General features: G+C 38.3%; 1 protein-coding gene across 2 annotated transcripts in view; it reads left to right on the forward strand.

Moving 5' to 3' along the window:
* Positions 1-7,182: 7,182 nt before the first annotated feature.
* The window catches only part of DSG1 (desmoglein 1), a 45,202-nt gene continuing 35,122 nt past the window's right edge, over positions 7,183-17,262 (forward strand). For both annotated transcript variants that reach the window (XM_006899551.1, XM_006899552.1), the window contains exons 1-3: positions 7,183-7,230; positions 16,183-16,218; positions 16,470-16,601. In XM_006899551.1, coding sequence (XP_006899613.1) covers positions 7,183-7,230; positions 16,183-16,218; positions 16,470-16,601 — 216 coding nt within the window. The remainder of the gene's footprint in view (positions 7,231-16,182; positions 16,219-16,469; positions 16,602-17,262) is intronic.

Here is a 17,262-nt window from a genome sequence, read left to right on the forward strand (position 1 = left end):
ATGTCAAGAAGACAATGATTCTCACCAATTGGCAGCATCAGGATGGATGGCGAAGAGATTGAGATTGTTCACAGCTTTATTTTGCTTGGCTCCACAGTCAACACTCGGCAGCAGTAGCCAGGAAATTAAAAGACGTATTGCGATGGGAAAGTCTGCTGTTAGAGACCTCTCCTAAGTACTGAAGAGCAATGGTGTGTCTCTCGAGACTAAGGTGCATCTGATACAGGCCATGGTCTTTGCTATCACTTGTTATGCATCAGAGAGTTGGACAGTGACTAGGGAGGATAGAAGGAGAATTGATGCCTTTGAGGTGTGGTGCTGGAGAAGAGTATTGAGAGTACCATGATCTGCTAGGAAAACAAACAGATTCGTCCCGGAAAGGGTTAAACTGGGCAGCTCTCTGGAGGCAAGAATTCTGAAGCTCTTTCTAACATATCTTGGACATGTTGTAAGGAGAGGCTGGTCCTTGAAGAAGGACATCATGCTTGGGAGGGTGGAGGGACAGCGCAGAAGGGGAAGGCCCTCTGTGAGGTGGATCGATTCAATGACTGGGGTAATCAGCATGGGAGAGTTAGAGGCAGTGCGATTGGCACAGGATAGAGCAGTGTTTAAGGCTGTTGTACACAGGGTCGCTATGAGTCGCAAGTGACTCGATGGCACATAACAACAACAGCAACAAACTCTCATTCAGTACTTATGTACCAAGTTCAAAGTCTTAAAATCAATTGAATCTTCTCTATTAGTAACTATTCTTACTATACAGGGAACAGCACATAAGTGCATGATGATTTCGATTCTCATTCTAGAATTGACTTTTCATTCTAATTGCTGTGAAGTTCAAACCAGCTCATAGATGATCCTCCAGAAAGTCTTCAGAGGTTGTAACCCCCACATATAAGAGGTCGCTCACCTTTCTCCCCTGGAGCAGCTCATAGATTTGAGCTGCCAGAAAGGCATAGCACAACTCGCTACAGAATTGACTAAAAGAAAACTTTTAGTTAAACTAAGGTTTTCTTTGGATTTAGTTTAAAAGGGAGGGAAGAAGGTTAGGTAGTAGGCTGTCCATTAAAGGATCTTTCTGAAAGTATGAAACACAGATATAATTTTATTAAAAAGACCACCTTTTCCTTGATGATTGTCTTAATTTTGTGGCTATTCTCACTCACTATCATTTCTATTCAAACCCTTGAGATCAAGCTCCTAAAATCAACTATATTCTTAAGTAACAAGCATTTTCGTATTGTAAGAGTAAATATGCTTATTTTTTAAAGCACCAACTAGAGAGCGAATATGTCACATTTTGCAGATCAGACAATACATGTCTTTAACTGTGCTGCCAAGGGTAAGAACTACCATAGACGACACATAAATAAATAAATTAGAATGGTTGTGGGCCTGTAAAACTTCATTTGCAAAATTAAGTAGTGAACCAAATTTGGTACATGTCTGTAATAAGTGTTACTTTATTGCATTATTTTTACTTTCATCATGCAAATTTTCAAATAGCAGAAACATAGAGAGAACATACTTTAAATATGATGTTTTAAATAAAAAATTTTTTATCATTAAGAGAAATAATTTTATAACTTAATAAATCGTTTTAAATATTCATAATCATCTCACCTTATTTATTTCAGATACTTTATTATTAGGCAGCTCTGATGGCCTAGTGGCAAGAAGCTGAACTGCAGTCCCAAAGGCATGTGGTTCAATGCTACCAGCAGCTCTGTGGGAGGATGGACAATCTCCTCCCAAGTGATTAACCAAAAACCCATTGAAGGGTCTGCTATGGGTCAGTTCCAACTCTATGATACACAACAACAACTTTATTATTTCATTACATTTCACATTTCATTGTTAGATTTCACTCAACTACTTGCTATGGTTTTTAAAGTATTAACATTACTGCAGAGTTAATTTAAGCTTTGGAAATAAAAACATACTGCAGGGAGCTCTGGTGGCCTAGTGGCAAGAATTTGCACTGCAATTTCGAAGGCGTGCAGTTCAAATCCAGCAGATCCTCTGCTGGAGAAGGAGGGGCATTACCCCAGTTATTGTGATAATCCATCTCCTCTAGGGTCTTCCTCTCTTACACTGTCCCTCCATCTTTCCAAGCATAATGTCATTCTCCAAGGACTGGTCTTTCCTAGAAGCATGCCCTAATTATGTGAGACGGAGCTTCAAAATCTTTGTCTCCAGAGAGCAACTAGGTTTCACTTCCAGAACAGACTTAATAGCTCTCTTGGCAATCCAGGGTACATTTAATACTCTCCTCCAGACAGCTCAAAGGCATTGATTCTTCTGTCATCCTTAGTCATTGTCAACCTCTCTGATGCATAGCAAGCAATGGTGAAGATCATATTCTGCATCAGGTACACCTTAGTCTCTAGACTGATATCATTGCTCTTCAACACTCTGGAGAAGTCCCTCACAGTAAATTTTCCTAATGCAATTAATCTTTTGATTTCCTCACTGATGATGGCGAAAGTCTTGATTGTGAATCTGAGCAAGATAAACTTGCTAATAATCTCCATCTCTTCTCCATTTATCAAGGTGCTGCCAATTGTCCTTGTGGTGAGAATCTTTGTCTTGTTGATGTTGAATTTCAATCTGTATTGAAGATGGCAGATCTTGATCTTCTGCAGCAAATGCTTCAGGTCCTCTTCAGTTTCAGCAAACAAGGTTGTGTCATCTGCGTACACCAGGTTACAGATGAGTCTTCCTCCAAGTTTTATAATAATTCTCAGTCTACTTGAACTTATTTCAATTGTTTCCATTTTACTTCTAAGGCTTTTTTTAAAAAAACAACAACACAAAACAGTAATCTAATTAACACATTATATTTGGCTGTTGTATAGTAATACAAAAATTGTTATCATCTGAAACAGAAATCTTTCCTAGACATATTTATGTGTACATATAAACAATGATTCTGAAGAATATATAATTTTAAACAATGAGAATGATATTAAAATTAATACATCAATATAGAAACAAATAAATTTTTTTTTCATTAGGTTATTCTTAAAGGGGGAGTCTCCCTCCACTCTGGAAGTCAGCCAGCTAATCTGGTGGGATGGCTGGTGTCTCCATGGCGGCTCCTCTTGGTGGCACTCAGGCAAGGGAAGTTTCTGGGGTCTTTCTCATTGTCTGTTGCTTTTCTTTTTGTCCTTCAAAGGTGGATGGGCTGTCATGACCCTTAGAGTAAGGGAAAGTAAGGATGGGGCCGAGCCTGTGGAGCCTGCTCCAGGCTCTAGCTTAAAATCCTATAGGGCCTTTAATTGTTTTTGGTGAAACATCCTTCTAGGCCATATAGCTCTGGTGTGTCCACTTGCTGTACAGAGGTAACTCGTGGTTGCTGTGAAGCCGATCACTGTGACACTGATGAGTCAAATGCGAGAATGGTTACCCATGGTGAACAGTGTTTGGTGGAGCTCCCAGATTAAAACAAGCTTGGAAGCAGGAATGGCATCCACTTCCATAATAGCTTGCCTCTGGAAATCCTATGAACCTGGAGAAAAGACTAAAGTTATACAGGTGTCCGGGACTTTCATTCATAGGGTTGCCATGAATCGCCTACGACTCAACGGCACTTAACAACAACAACATTCTTAAAGGAGTCCTGGTGACATAAGTGGTTAAGCACTCAGCTACAAACTGAGTAGTTGTCAGTTCAAACTCATCCAGCTGCTCCATGGATCAAGGTCTGCATCCCTAAAGATTCCAGGCTGGAAAACCCCACAGGGAGCTCTACTTTGTCATACAGATTACTCTGAGTTGGAAGTCACCGGACTGTGTACCAAAATGTATTATTCCATATTTATTAGCCTCAAATTCTTTTATATTAATATTTCCTGGGTTTATTTTTAATCTTTCATCCATTGCTTGTCTTTGAAACTCTATGTGGAACAGATTAATGCAATTTAGAAACATTTAAATTGCCCAAATCTACCCTAATTTATATTTAGGTCAAACTGGAAGTTCACATAAAACAAAAACATACACCAAAGGGATTCTCTGCAATATATGTGCCCATATTCTCGGTGCTTTGAAAATGAAGAATAATGTACCCATCACTTTGATTACACATAAGAAATTACATCAGTAGGATCTATTCTTTTTTCATTATTTTGCATTATAAGATGGTATGACAGTAACTCAAGCGGTGAACACATATAGAAATGCAGACACTTGGGATGACATTCTGGAGTTGGCAGTGTCTTATAGGGTCTGTGGGGCTGGGACTGTGGGGAGCTTCCTTCTTTCAGGAAAATTCTGATTCTTTTGGGAAGCACCGATAGCTTGCCAGGGAAATTCCACATACAGAAAAATCACCCCAGATTTTATAAAAATTCCCACCACGTGAAAACTGTTGATATGCACGTGAAAGTGCAGTATTCAGAGTAGAAATAGAATACAGTGGGATCAAACATAGTGACAGATGAGGGCATCAGAAGAAAAGATGGAGGAATGTGCATATGGAAATGAGAGCTAGACAGCCTGTGTCCTATATATTTTAAAGTCCTTAACTCCTTGTAACCAGGAAATAGGATCTCTAGGGAGTTAGAAAAAGATACTAACACAAGGAAGGGAATAAGAATTCACAGAGGAAAAGAAATTAAAAGGTGCTGATAAGAAACTGAAGCAGAAGTAAAGTTCTCTCAGCTAAAATGGTTAAGATGGTTGGATTTAAGAGAAAGCAAAGAATTAAGACTTGAGTAAGAGAACAGATAATTAAAACAATGTTCTGTACCCTCACCGCTGTCCAGTATGGTAGGAACTAGCCATGTGTGGTTATATAAATTTGAATTTGCTAAAAGAAAATTACAGTTCTTCAGTGCTGTTAGCCATTTATCAAATTCCCAGTCATAAGATGTGGTTAAGCAGCCACCATACTGAATAATGAGAATAAAGGCCATTCCTTAGTTGCAGAAAGTATTACTGTTTATTATTCGGTGCCTTTGAGTCAGCTCCATCTCATAGAGATCTCACGTACAATAGAGGGAAACCCTGCCTCACTCAGCAGCAGCCTCACAAAGCCTTACTGGTCATGAAAGTGAGTAAGAAAGCTGAAAAGGCAGGGGCAGAGGAGAAGGAGGAGGGCAGGTGATTCACGAACACCCTCTCCCATCTGTGTCTAAAGTCTCCAGCTCCCAGGAGATTGTCGCCACAGCCTGCACTGCACCTTAGTGTTCTGCCACACCTCCTCTCTGGAAAGTTTCTGGAGAGGTAGGAATGAATGCTCAATGTGATTGCCAGCGTTGGCGAAAGGCATTCAGCTGGGGGTGGAGCCAGGGCTGGGTCTGGGGAAGTAAGTCATTCCATGGATGAGAAGGGCCAGTGCAAACCCTAGCATGCTGCTCGGAAACTAAGGATAAAACAAATTTTTTGCCACTAGCAAACTTTGACAGTAGGTGTTTGGGGTTTGGTTTGTTTTGTTGATTTCTTTTCTCTGGTACCCAATGGGAATATGTTGCTACTACCAATACTTTCCTCAGACTAAGTTATAGGCTGATATTCACATTCAGTCATAGCTGACCAATGAGAAGTTTGACTTGAGCATCTCCTTTTATTTTATTTATTCCTGTCAACCAATTCTTTCATAAGTGTTCTTATTCACTAAGCCCTGGATGTCAGGCTGTTAATGAAAGTTGGAAGTTCAAGTTCTCCATCCACTCCAGTGGAGAAAGATGAGCAGTCTCAGAACCAACTTGATGACTGTTGGTTTGACTTAACTTTGGGCGAGTAAAAATAGATACCAGTATATCTCCTTGCCTACTTACTCTAGTATGGATAGCATACAATTTCAAACCACTGTTGAGCAATAGTCTTTGCCACACATTTGTGTTGAAATGATGGCTTTCTGAGGGACTTCAGTTCTTCAGAGATGCTCTCCGAGGCATTTTAAATATTCTTTTGACCATGATCAATATTTCATCAGATCCAGCTCGTATTCCAAGCTACCACTTCCAGCTCTGAAGGCACCCAGCATCCATTTTGGCTCCCTGCCACCCACAGTATTTCTAGACATTGACAGGTGAAACAAAAATATCCCAAGAGCATGTTCCAGCACTGCCTCATGAAGGTCACTATTTATTTCCACAAAGCTCAGAGCTACATCCAGTCTCCTACTTGCGTGTGTGGGCAGCCATTTCTTCACTGTGTTCCCCATGTTCTAATTGGCTCACTATCCAGCTTCTTGGCTCTGAGCTTGGGAATCGTCACTGACTTTTAACCCACCTCACCTGAAGAGCAGCTTTCAGCGTTCCCCTTAGTATTTCAAGCACTGAATCTTGTTTCAGAAATTATCAGCACAGTTTTAATTGGTGGTTTTGAGTGTTTACTTTGAATCTATCCTACTGATATTTTAAGTTTTGTATGACTGTCTTTGAGAAGAGAAGAATCTTTAAAAGAAAAATTGCAGAGGGAGAAAGAAATCTTCATTTGGGGAGAAAAGAGGGTGTTCTTGGGTTAGGCTGGTAACTCAAAGAGAACTGAGATTTATGGAGATATTCCAGGAGTAAGTACCCATCAGGTTCTTGGTTTGAACAAATTTAAGGAAATTACTCTCATCATAACAAAATTTTTTGAATCTTCAGCAACTTAGAAAGTAATCTAATCTTTCCCAGATCGACTGAAATGGTAAGTTTTAATTTTATATTGTAACCTGAGGGTTTGACTGTGACCATGGGTCAGATAACTCTCTTTCAAGAACATAAGTGTCTATATTGAACTTGCCACGTGTATGAGAAGAAGCAAAATAAGCCTGCAGATAAGTCACAGGGGGAAAAGCCCCCGTCAATTGGACAACTGTCTCTTTTGACCAATTAAAACACCTGCCACTGGAAACATCCAGTGAGGAGGGACTCTGGGGTGCCCCGTGGAGAGTTACTCTCCAGCTGGAAGAAGGGTGTGTCCCAGAGCTTTTACCTGGGAGCAATGATGATCTTGTCAAGCATTTCACTGAGACCAGCCCAAGTTTTTAGGGTGGGGATCCAGACTGGTTATACGTCCTGTCAGTCCTTCTCCCAGAAGAAGGCAGAAACACCTCAAAGCCTGCATGTAAGAACATCTACTGAGAAATTATCTTAATCAGACACCAACTGAGTGGGGAAAAGAGAAGGAACCGAGAAGAACAAACAAAACTCCCCTGGTCTTGGATGTAAAAAGAACCCAGCAGCGATGGACTGGCATGTCTTCAGAACAGCTGCTGGGCTGTTCATCTTGCTGGTAAGTGGACTTTGTCACAAATCGTTCACCTTTGTGCTCAGTGCAAAAGACTGAGACCTTTGAAGAAAATGTTATTTCATGTCATTTCTCACCTAAACTCATTAAAAGTTTATGTTAATGACCAGGTGGTTTTATGAACTAGATTTTTACATCCTGTTGTTCTCTTTAATTGAAGGCTCTAGGTCTTATTCATGCATCAGCGTCAACTCATCCTATCATATCTCTTGAGACTGAAGTGTTTGCTAAGCTATACTGCGGACATTATGAATGAACAAAATTCATATCACTACTTAGTTGTTCAAATTCTCTTTTGCAAGAGAGCTTTGAAGCTAATCATCCCAGGCATGTCCTGCTTGTCAAACTTTTTTTGCATGAAATTTCATAATGATTCTTAATACATAAAAATAAAAGCCATAAAAATGAAAATCATGACAGTTTGTGGCTGGTCTTACTATGCAAGCAAACTCTTCACTTCCCTAAGGACCCTTCATACCCATACCACTAAGTATTGTAAGCCCCACACCGCCAAAGAAAGATTTCTTTAAAATGGCTTTTTTTTTAATGTTAAAAAATGACAGTGTAAGAGATATTCAAATGACATGGTAGGTAAAAGAAAGGCCATAATTAAGGACTAAATGTAACTATTATTATCCTTGTTTTTTCTATTCTAAGTAGAAAGTCAGTAGTAACTAAGACTTGAAAGTTGATGATCAAAAGTAATGAAACGGTTGGTCACTGCCTCCGCCCGGTCCCATTATTAGCTTTCTCCTTTCAGCCCTAATGTTAAATACACCCATGGACTCCATCCATTTTATTCCTGGAGAAAATAAGAAAATAGCCACCTCTCTCATAGTCAGTTTTATGTAATTGACAAAGGCAGGTGCCAGGTAAATCACCCTCTGGCTTGACGGGAGGCCATTCTGTGGTTCACATTTGTTTCTACTTGCTTGATTTTTGAACAGGAATGTTGAGTTTGTGTAATAACAAGTTAGTGCTTTCATTGATGCAATGGTGGTTAGTTTAAATTCAGTTCATTAATTAAGAGTGGTTGTAATCAGCCGATTTAGTTATAAATGAGCATCAGCAAGTCAGTAGCTTCAGGGTCAAGCTGTCCTTCAAACTGTCCTATACCAGCAAGTCTTACGATGCTTAGGATCAGTTGATGTCATCATTCAGATGTGGCAGGAATTGAGTCTCATTATTCACTATGCCACTTGAAGAGATGAGCAATTTTGCACTGAAAAATAAGCAAATACTTTTACCAACAATTTCATATAAATTTAATCCATTCAAGATTACTATCAATTTGACTGATTAATTGGTGTATGGAATTTAGTTTGGGCGCTTATGAAATTACTTTTCTTGAATCTGTAAGGTATGCCTTACTGGCTGATTTATATGGTTATTTCTCATTAACTGCATCCCATAGATTACCTTTTATTACTTCCTAATTAGCTATCCTTCAATAAAATGTATCATTTCATTAAAAATCTATTATTTCATTGCATAGTAAAGTGGCAGGTGGCGGGGGGGGGGGCTATATAACAATGAAAGAACTTTTTTCCCAAAGGAAAAAGTGAACTGGGTGAGGGGGGAAGGGAGGACAGGGAGGAAAATGTGCAACAATGAATGAATGGAAATTCAAGTTCTTTATAAACTTTCATTAAAATTTTTTTAAAAATCTATATTTCATTGCTTTCTCACTTTGGAGAGAGATATAGGAGTATCCATCTATTTGGAGCCTGGATAATTTTGTTTGCTTTTACCAAACAGTGTTGGTAATTTCTCGTTGAAGGTATCTAGTCTGTATTTTGCTTTAAAAATATTGCCTCTTTACCTCATCCACCCCTACTCTCCCCCAATGATAACTACCATTGTAGAAAATTCTGCCTTTATGAGTTTGTTAATTTCACCATAAATTGCTTGCTTTTACAAAAGAAAGAAAAATTATATAAAGTTAAGAGCTGGTAAATTAGGACAATCCATGTAAAGGAGTGCATTTGGTTATTAAAACCTTTAAGACAGTTCAATATTAAGATATTAAACTCTGAAGCAAATCCCTATTGAGAGTACCGTTAGTCTGCTCTATATTTCCCAAGTTTTCAGACCTTGTTAAAATTATTCAGCTGGATCTTTGAGAATAAAGCCAAACAGCTTCTCTTATAGTGACAAAGATTGCTACATGACTATTTCATGATTCAGAGGTAGAAGCAGACAGTAACTTCCACCTGCTATCACACAGCAAGCTAAACAAATTTTATTGGTTTTGCATTTAGTTTTCTTTTCTACTACTTTAGGGAAATAAGTGCATTTTCAGAGTATGGAGTGGAGATTAGAGTGTATTTTCTCTAAGAGAACAAAATTGCATTATGCTACTGAAGATAATGTTACTTAAAGACTTCTGTGGGAATAGTTGTTAATATAGTAAAAAGTATAGTATGGTCATCATTGAAAAGAAAAATCGAGCCAGAAAAATTTCTATGATCCTAATGATTTTGGAAAATAACTTACACATTTGCCAGGTCTAACTGGTCCATTCAAATCAATACAAACTTTATGGTCTCTTCTCAATACAGACAAAATTCTGCAGCTGAACTTTAAAGAATAAAGAAAATGAGTTTTAGGGAGTTTTAAAAAATATATTACCAGAATTATACTAACCTATCTTTTCCACTTTCTATGGGTTAATATTTTCATTTTTAACCTCATAATAATCTCTAATTTTAACTCATCATTGGTCCTTTAAATTAAAAGCAAGAATTTTTCAGTTTTTTGTAGACAAAAATACACAGAAATAACATGTATATTATTCTATAGTCAATCAACTTGTTTGAGCCAGGCATCTTAAATTTCTATAACCACATTCATTGATAAATAAACAAGAGATGTGGTTTGCTATTGAGTTTGAACTGACTCATATCTGACCCTCCAGTGGGTTCCCAGAGGCAGTAAATCACATGGGAGGACATTCCTCTCATATGAAGTAGCTGATGGATTTGAACCATGTACCTTTGGGATTACAGTGCAAGACTAACAAATTAGTACAAGACTAACAAATTAGTACATACTAAACTGAAGAGAAGCCAAAGAGAGGGCTCTTTTATCCTTCTTTTAAATTAAATTGTATGCTTTCTTCGTGTTTGTCTTGTGGTGACAGCATTATAGTGTTTCAGTGAAATATTTCATGGAAAATGGAAGCCATATGCTGGTTTATCAATATGTTAGCATAGTCATTTTCAACTAGATGATTCCCTTAAATTCTGTATTATTTCACTACAGATTTAGGATCAGCATCTTCTTTCATCTTAAAAAAAAGAGTACATATTATCACTGCAAAATGTCTACCACTACAATGAAATTCTTTAATCCTTTACATCTCTAGAAATCATTGGGTTAGTTCTTTAACAAACCATGAAATTTGTTAGATGAGAGTTTTAAGGTTCTACCTGGAATAGTAGTCATCAGACCTAAACCAAGGCCCTGCCCCTGGTATTGACCAAAGCACTCTTCCCATTGAGCCTACAAAGACCCTAGGAGACCCTAAAACCCTCAACAAGGAGTTCAGGAAGCCACCATCAGAGGTTTGAGTTGCCACAGAGCCAAAATATTTTGCCCTCCCTGATTTAGGTATTGGAAATATTGGACCTGATATTTAAACAAGGTCAGACCCATGAGGTCATCTATTTAACAAGATTTGTCAACAGAGCAGAAAGCCATGCTTGTCTGTGCCGCCCAGAGCATTTCATTTGCGATAGCTCTTTCCCCATGATACATTCCTGAGGACTTTGCTGCAGCGACTCCCATGTCCCAACAAGCCATTGCCTAATGAATAGGTCGAGAGCACGCTCAACATTGCAGCTGCGTGTAGGCTCCCTTCCACAGAGGGAACGCCCGGGCACAGTGCTGGGTCATCTTACCCTTGCTGGTTATGCACGACTTGAAAATGCCTTAAGTGGACTGAGGCCTTCAGTGGACTGAGGCCTTCAGTGGACTGAGGCCTTCAGTGGACTGAGGCCTGTCAAACAGCTGATCCGCACTCTCCACCAGCCTGTGAGAAGGGAATGCAGCCTTTTACATTTGGCTAATAAGAAACACACAACGGGTTCTGGGGACAAAGTGGTGAGAGCACTCGCTGCTAAGGAAACTATCAACAGTAGCAGTCTGTACTAGAAGGGAATTTAGGGGTACTTTATGTTTCTCTTCACTCATATACTGCCAAAACCAAAAAATCATATTGTAAAAGCATGGCTGTTGTTGTTGTTGTTGTTGTGTGTCATCACGTCAGAGCCTACTCATAGCTGGCCCTCCAGCAGGTGTTGAGAGGCAGTTAATCACACAGGAGGAGACTGTCAAGCCTTCTCCCGCTGAGATGCTGGGTTCGAACTGCGAGTCTTCGAGACTACAGCGCAGCTTCTTACCACTAGGCCACCAGAGCTCCTCAAAGCATTAAAAAAGGAAATAACCATCTTGGACTTCCCCAATGCTTATTTTTATAGGTTAATAAGACATTCACTTTCTATTTTATAAAGAGGTTAGCATTCTTTTTTCACACCTTAAAAAGAGAAGCCTCATTGACATCCAGTTTGAATCGACTCATAGCTGACCCGCCAGTGTGTTTTCAGAGGCTGTAAAGTGCACAGGAGGAGATTGCTCATGCTTTTCCTGTGCAGCACCTAGTGGATTGGAACCACTCACTGCCTTTGGGTTTGCAGCTCATCTAAGGCGACCAAGGTCATCAGTGGCACAAGATCATCAGAGCTCCCTCTTAATCTAAATTTGGACCAACATAATCGACATTCATTAAACATTTGTTAATTATATAAATCAATGGACAAGTCAGAGAAACCAACTCATTAAGTCATTGTCAACTCTGATGTCCTTTGTCATAAGCAATATGGAGGAAAGATAAAAGATGACGTTTTATAATTAAACAAGTTCTTGTATTTTGGGTCTTAAGTTTATTCCGTGGTTTCTGCCTCAAGCAAAAGCTGAAATTTATAACAAGAGTTAGCAAATACACTAAGATCATAAAAAAAAACTACCAATTAATTACTGTGGAATACAACTTTATAATTATGACATGCGATATATTCTTTTTACAAAAATAATTTCTTACTCTCAAGTCCATTCTTATGATATGCAAAGATCTACAACCTTCACTAAAAATAAAAGTGAATTATGACCGTTAGAGGGTGATTGAAAGTAGAGTGTCATTTCAAGTCTTGCGGAATTTAAAGTTTTTCTTTTTTAGTAAATTAGTTGACTCCTAAAATAAAAGTGAATTCTCTGCCTCAGAGAAATTTAGAAGCTAAGATGGACTTACATACATAGTCTTACATACAGATATGCACAGTCTTACGTACAGATAAGGAAACTGAGGCACACAATGGTTAAGTGTAATACACAGATGCTTATATCTCCTGGACATAAGAATTTAGATCTAGTCAGAAAGCCCAATTTTCCTCCCTGTAGAATCTACAGCCTCTACACACAAATCTCAAATTATTTCTAAACTCAAATAACTTCTAAACTCACCCTGTCTTTGGAAATAAGGTCTACAATAATCACAAAGATGTCCTTTGATATCTTATCTATGAATTTTCATTTCTCTCCTCCATTCCTTAGCTTGTCTTTGAAGCCTCTTCTTTCCATTAATTTCCTCACACAATGTAAGGGAATGATAATGTGAAACACAGAGGGAATGGAGGAGTGCATCAAACATAATGTCTGTAAATGGAGCACAATGTAGACGCCTTTTGGATGTAAGCCAATATAAAATAAAATTTAAAAAACACCACCTTTTTTTTCCCCTTTCAAATCAAAACCTCTTACTCAAATATCTGTGACATTTCCCCTTGTGAATTTTTTTTTTCTTGAATGCTACCACATTTAATTCTACCTTCTCAGCTCTCTATTTCCTCTTACTACAATTTCTAGAGGAAACTTCCTTGTTCCATAGAATCAAAGACATTCTTTTGAAAGTCCCTGAAAACTTTCCCCCATCATTTGACACTCATTCATACTGTCTTTCACTTTTTTTTTCTTCTCATGACATCTGAGACACTGAATTAATTTGTCCTCTGGTTTTGGGGTTTTTTTACTTCTCCTTCTCTCATTGTCTCTCTTGTGTTGCTGTTGTTGCCAGTGACATAAACATAGGAATGATCTTCGGATCCATCTTCAGCAGTAGCATTTTTTTTGCTATAGTCTAGATTCTACCTATCCAAGTTCTCATCTGATTTCAACTCCCACATTTGAGCAGATGTCCCTCAAATCTATGTATTTGGCCTGAAACTTTCTTCCTGTTTCTGAGACACATTTCAGTTGTGGGTCTTGTCTCTGACATTTCAAACTCAGTATATTCTCCAGCTTCATACTGCTGCTTCCTTATTCCCAGTCCCAGTTTAAAGCAACCACCACCTGGGCCGCCTATCTTGACTCCCACGTCCCATCTGTTCTCAGGCTCCGTCAGCACTACTCACGCAGTATCTCTTCCTTGATCTTTCCCTGTCTGCCCCCACTGCCACTGGGCTGGTTTAGCGCCTTCCCCTGTGTAGGGTGTTGCCTAATGAATGTATAAGTAGGAGGGCTGGCATTGCACTTGGCCCCACTGGCCACCTTTCACTGAAGGAAGACTGTTTTGATGCACAAGATTCTCAACAGCTCGGGACCTGTAATCTTTGCCACTTCCCACTATTCCTGCCAAGAATTGTCATGCCCTTCTCGTCTTCAACACTTTCCTCCTTCATACAGGCATTTGGTGGGGAAACTGGAAAGCTACCAGTTGATAATTTTGTCCACTGTTTTCATTTTAGTAAATGAGAAAAGTGAAGCTCGAAAAATTTGAGAAATGCATCAAGGTTTTCCAACTCTATCAGGTGTTCATTTTCAGTTTATTAAAGTGTATTTCAAAGCCTTAAAATGAATATGTTTCAAAAGCACCCTAGACTGTCAGGAAAAGATAAAAACTTACAATCGCGCTTTACATTTTAAAACTAAGTTGGTAGAGCTTTTCAAGAACCAATTAACTGTGAAGCCTGATTCTATGACTTTGGTAAAACCTGTTGGGCATCCTAATTTCTCTCTCGTGGGAAAAAGAATTTTCCAGCTTCATAAATGCAGAGAGCTTTATTAGTCATCTGGCATAGTTATCCAAAATAAACAACACGTACCAACACTTCAGTGTGCTGAGGGACGTGCAAGATAGATAACATGTGAACACAATTCTAAAAAGATAAAAAACAACTTCCATACAAAGAAATGAGGCATCCCATCAAGCCCCTCCCACACCCACAAACGTGCTGAGAGAGTTCACAGGAGCGAGAGTTACCCATTGCTCCTCGTTGAAATAATTTCAGCTCTCCAGCAACAATTGTCTCTAAACAGAACAATCAGAAACAAACTTTAAATACATGAAAAGACTGTCATAAAAATAACATCTCAGTTACTGACACTTTTCTCTCTTTTTAGTTTTATTGTTATCATATGGGAACTATGAATCAAAGAGGTAGACAGATGAAAATCAAGTTTTTCATTCTTAGAATTGTCATTACAGTTCTTTGTGACATGTTTGCATTAGAATTGACTTTGGTGAATAGGCTATCTTATACTTCATTGCAAAACCCATAGCTCAGGTACAAATTTAGCCTGAATTGTACTGGAATGTATTTAGCCATGTGTTAATAGCAAAGCCTCCACTTCATTTATAAAATGGATTTAATAATAATATCTGTCACACATGCTTGTTTTGAAGATTTTGTTTAAACACATTACCTAGTATTCCATTATTATCCAATGAATTGTAACTGATAATTTTTAACATAGAAAATATTCCAAATATTTATTTTCTAAAGTAAAAATAATGTCTTTTTATATATCTCATAAACTAAAAATACAAACGCCTTAACCTGAGTCATAATCCGTTCATAACTGACCCTCTAGCAGGTTTTCAGAAGGTGTAAATCATATGGAAGGAGATTTCTCATCTTTCTCTTGCAGAGTAGTTGGTGGATTCAAACTCTATGACTTTGGACTGGTGGCAACAGAGGAGATTGCCCATCCTTCTCCCATAGAACAGCTGGTGGCCTTGAATGCCTCAGGATTGCAGCACAGGACCTTGCCTCTAGGCCACCAGAGCTCCCTAGAGTTCTATATCTCACTGGCGTCAGCCACCCATAGCTGACTCTCCAGAGGGTTTTCAGAGGCAGTAAATTGCACGGAAGGAGATTACCGACCTTTCTCCTGTCAAGCAGCTCGAGGATTCAAACTCTGTACCTTTGAGTTGACAACATAGCTCCTTATCACTAAGCCAACAGCACTCCCTATATATCTTATGTTGTTGTGTACCATCAGGTTGGAACCAACCCATAGGTGACCCTCCAGTGGGTTTTCAGAGGTAACTACTGGCTCAGGAGGAGACCGCCTGTCTTACTCTCTCAGAACAGCTGGTGGGTTGAAACTACATGCTTTGGGAATTGCATTGCAACTTCTCACCGCGAGGCTACCAGAGTTGCCTTGAACCTGAAACTATCATTGAAGATTTTAATGGACAGAATCCTGCTAGATTATCACTGAATAGTGTCCGGATACATCTAGCTCTACAGACACAAGACTTACTAATAAGTTTATGAAAAAGCTTTCTTTTCCTCTGGGTTGTAGTTTTAAATATCTTACCTCATAGGTAAGATATCCACAAGTTATGAAACACAAGTATCTTTGCAGGCTGAGAATGAAAAGCGGTTTAAAAGTAAAAACAACAAAAAGAGTAAAATTCAAAGCTATTCTTAACATCTTTATCAGACTTAGGCATCTGGGACAGAGTTTTCTAATGAACCTTCTGTCACTGCTAAAATTATTCCTGAAAATCACAAGGGCACTGTTTGATTAGAAAACATGAGTTTTAAGGCATTTAATTAAAAATTAATTCTTGTTATTGTCTTATTTTTTTTATAGGTGGTGCTGGAAGTTAACAGTGAATTTCGAATCCAGGTAGCATAAAGCATATCTATTTTATTTTATTTCTTAATCTTTTTTAGACATAGCTATTTTATAATGAATATTGTTTACAACAATATATTTTCCAAAGAAAGATTAAGCCTTATCAGTTAATACAATGCTAAAATGAATAGCTTCTCAAAACCACCAATTTTCCTAACAAAACAGCCATTACAATTACCCTTCTTCAAATATCTCCAATACAATGTTACACTGATACAGTTATTTTATCATGTCCATCCAAGGTAAGAGATTACAATGCTAAAAATGGCACCATCAAGTGGCATTCAATCAGAAGGCAAAAACGTGAATGGATCAAGTTCGCAGCAGCCTGTCGTGAAGGAGAAGACAACTCGAAAAGAAATCCAATTGCCAAAGTAAGTATCAAACAAAGCACAAAAATAAAAATCACAATGGGCAGACATTAAAGTTTCAAAATAAACTGTCTTTAAAGTCTTAGGAGAAAGATTAAAACCATGTTTATTTTTCAGGATAGTGAAGAATACATCTCATTGAAAAGTTAGAAAAAAAATCAGGGCTTTAGTTGCTCCAGTTATAAAACCTTAAACCACTAACGCATAAATTTTAAAAATCTAGACACCCAGACAAAGTGAAATATTGATTCAGTACAACAGTGTAGTCAAAACCTATAATGCTACTTCAAAAGTCAGATGGGGAGGGGGGAAATCCACAGATAGTATTTTTTACATACATTTTTATTGATTTTCATATCATAATAACTTTACAGTATGTTTCATTCATATACATTGTGTTTGATACAATCTTTCACTTGCATTGTGTTTTCATAGAATCATTTATATACATTCTATTTTATATTCTTTTTTATACTAGTTTATCTGCAAAATTCTAACACATTCCTTTTTCACACCAGATCCTTCCCATTTCCTTCACCCACTGCATCAAATTGTGTGATCTCATGATTAATCCGCCAGCACCACACATCCTCATCCTACCCTCCCCCTACCCCCTCCCCTAGAGGACATTAATAATACACAGTCTTTGTCCTTATTGGACTGA

Source organism: Elephantulus edwardii, unplaced genomic scaffold (assembly GCF_000299155.1).
Source record: "Elephantulus edwardii isolate Elephantulus edwardi_28Jun2011 unplaced genomic scaffold, EleEdw1.0 scaffold00261, whole genome shotgun sequence".
NCBI classification, from domain to species: domain Eukaryota; kingdom Metazoa; phylum Chordata; class Mammalia; order Macroscelidea; family Macroscelididae; genus Elephantulus; species Elephantulus edwardii.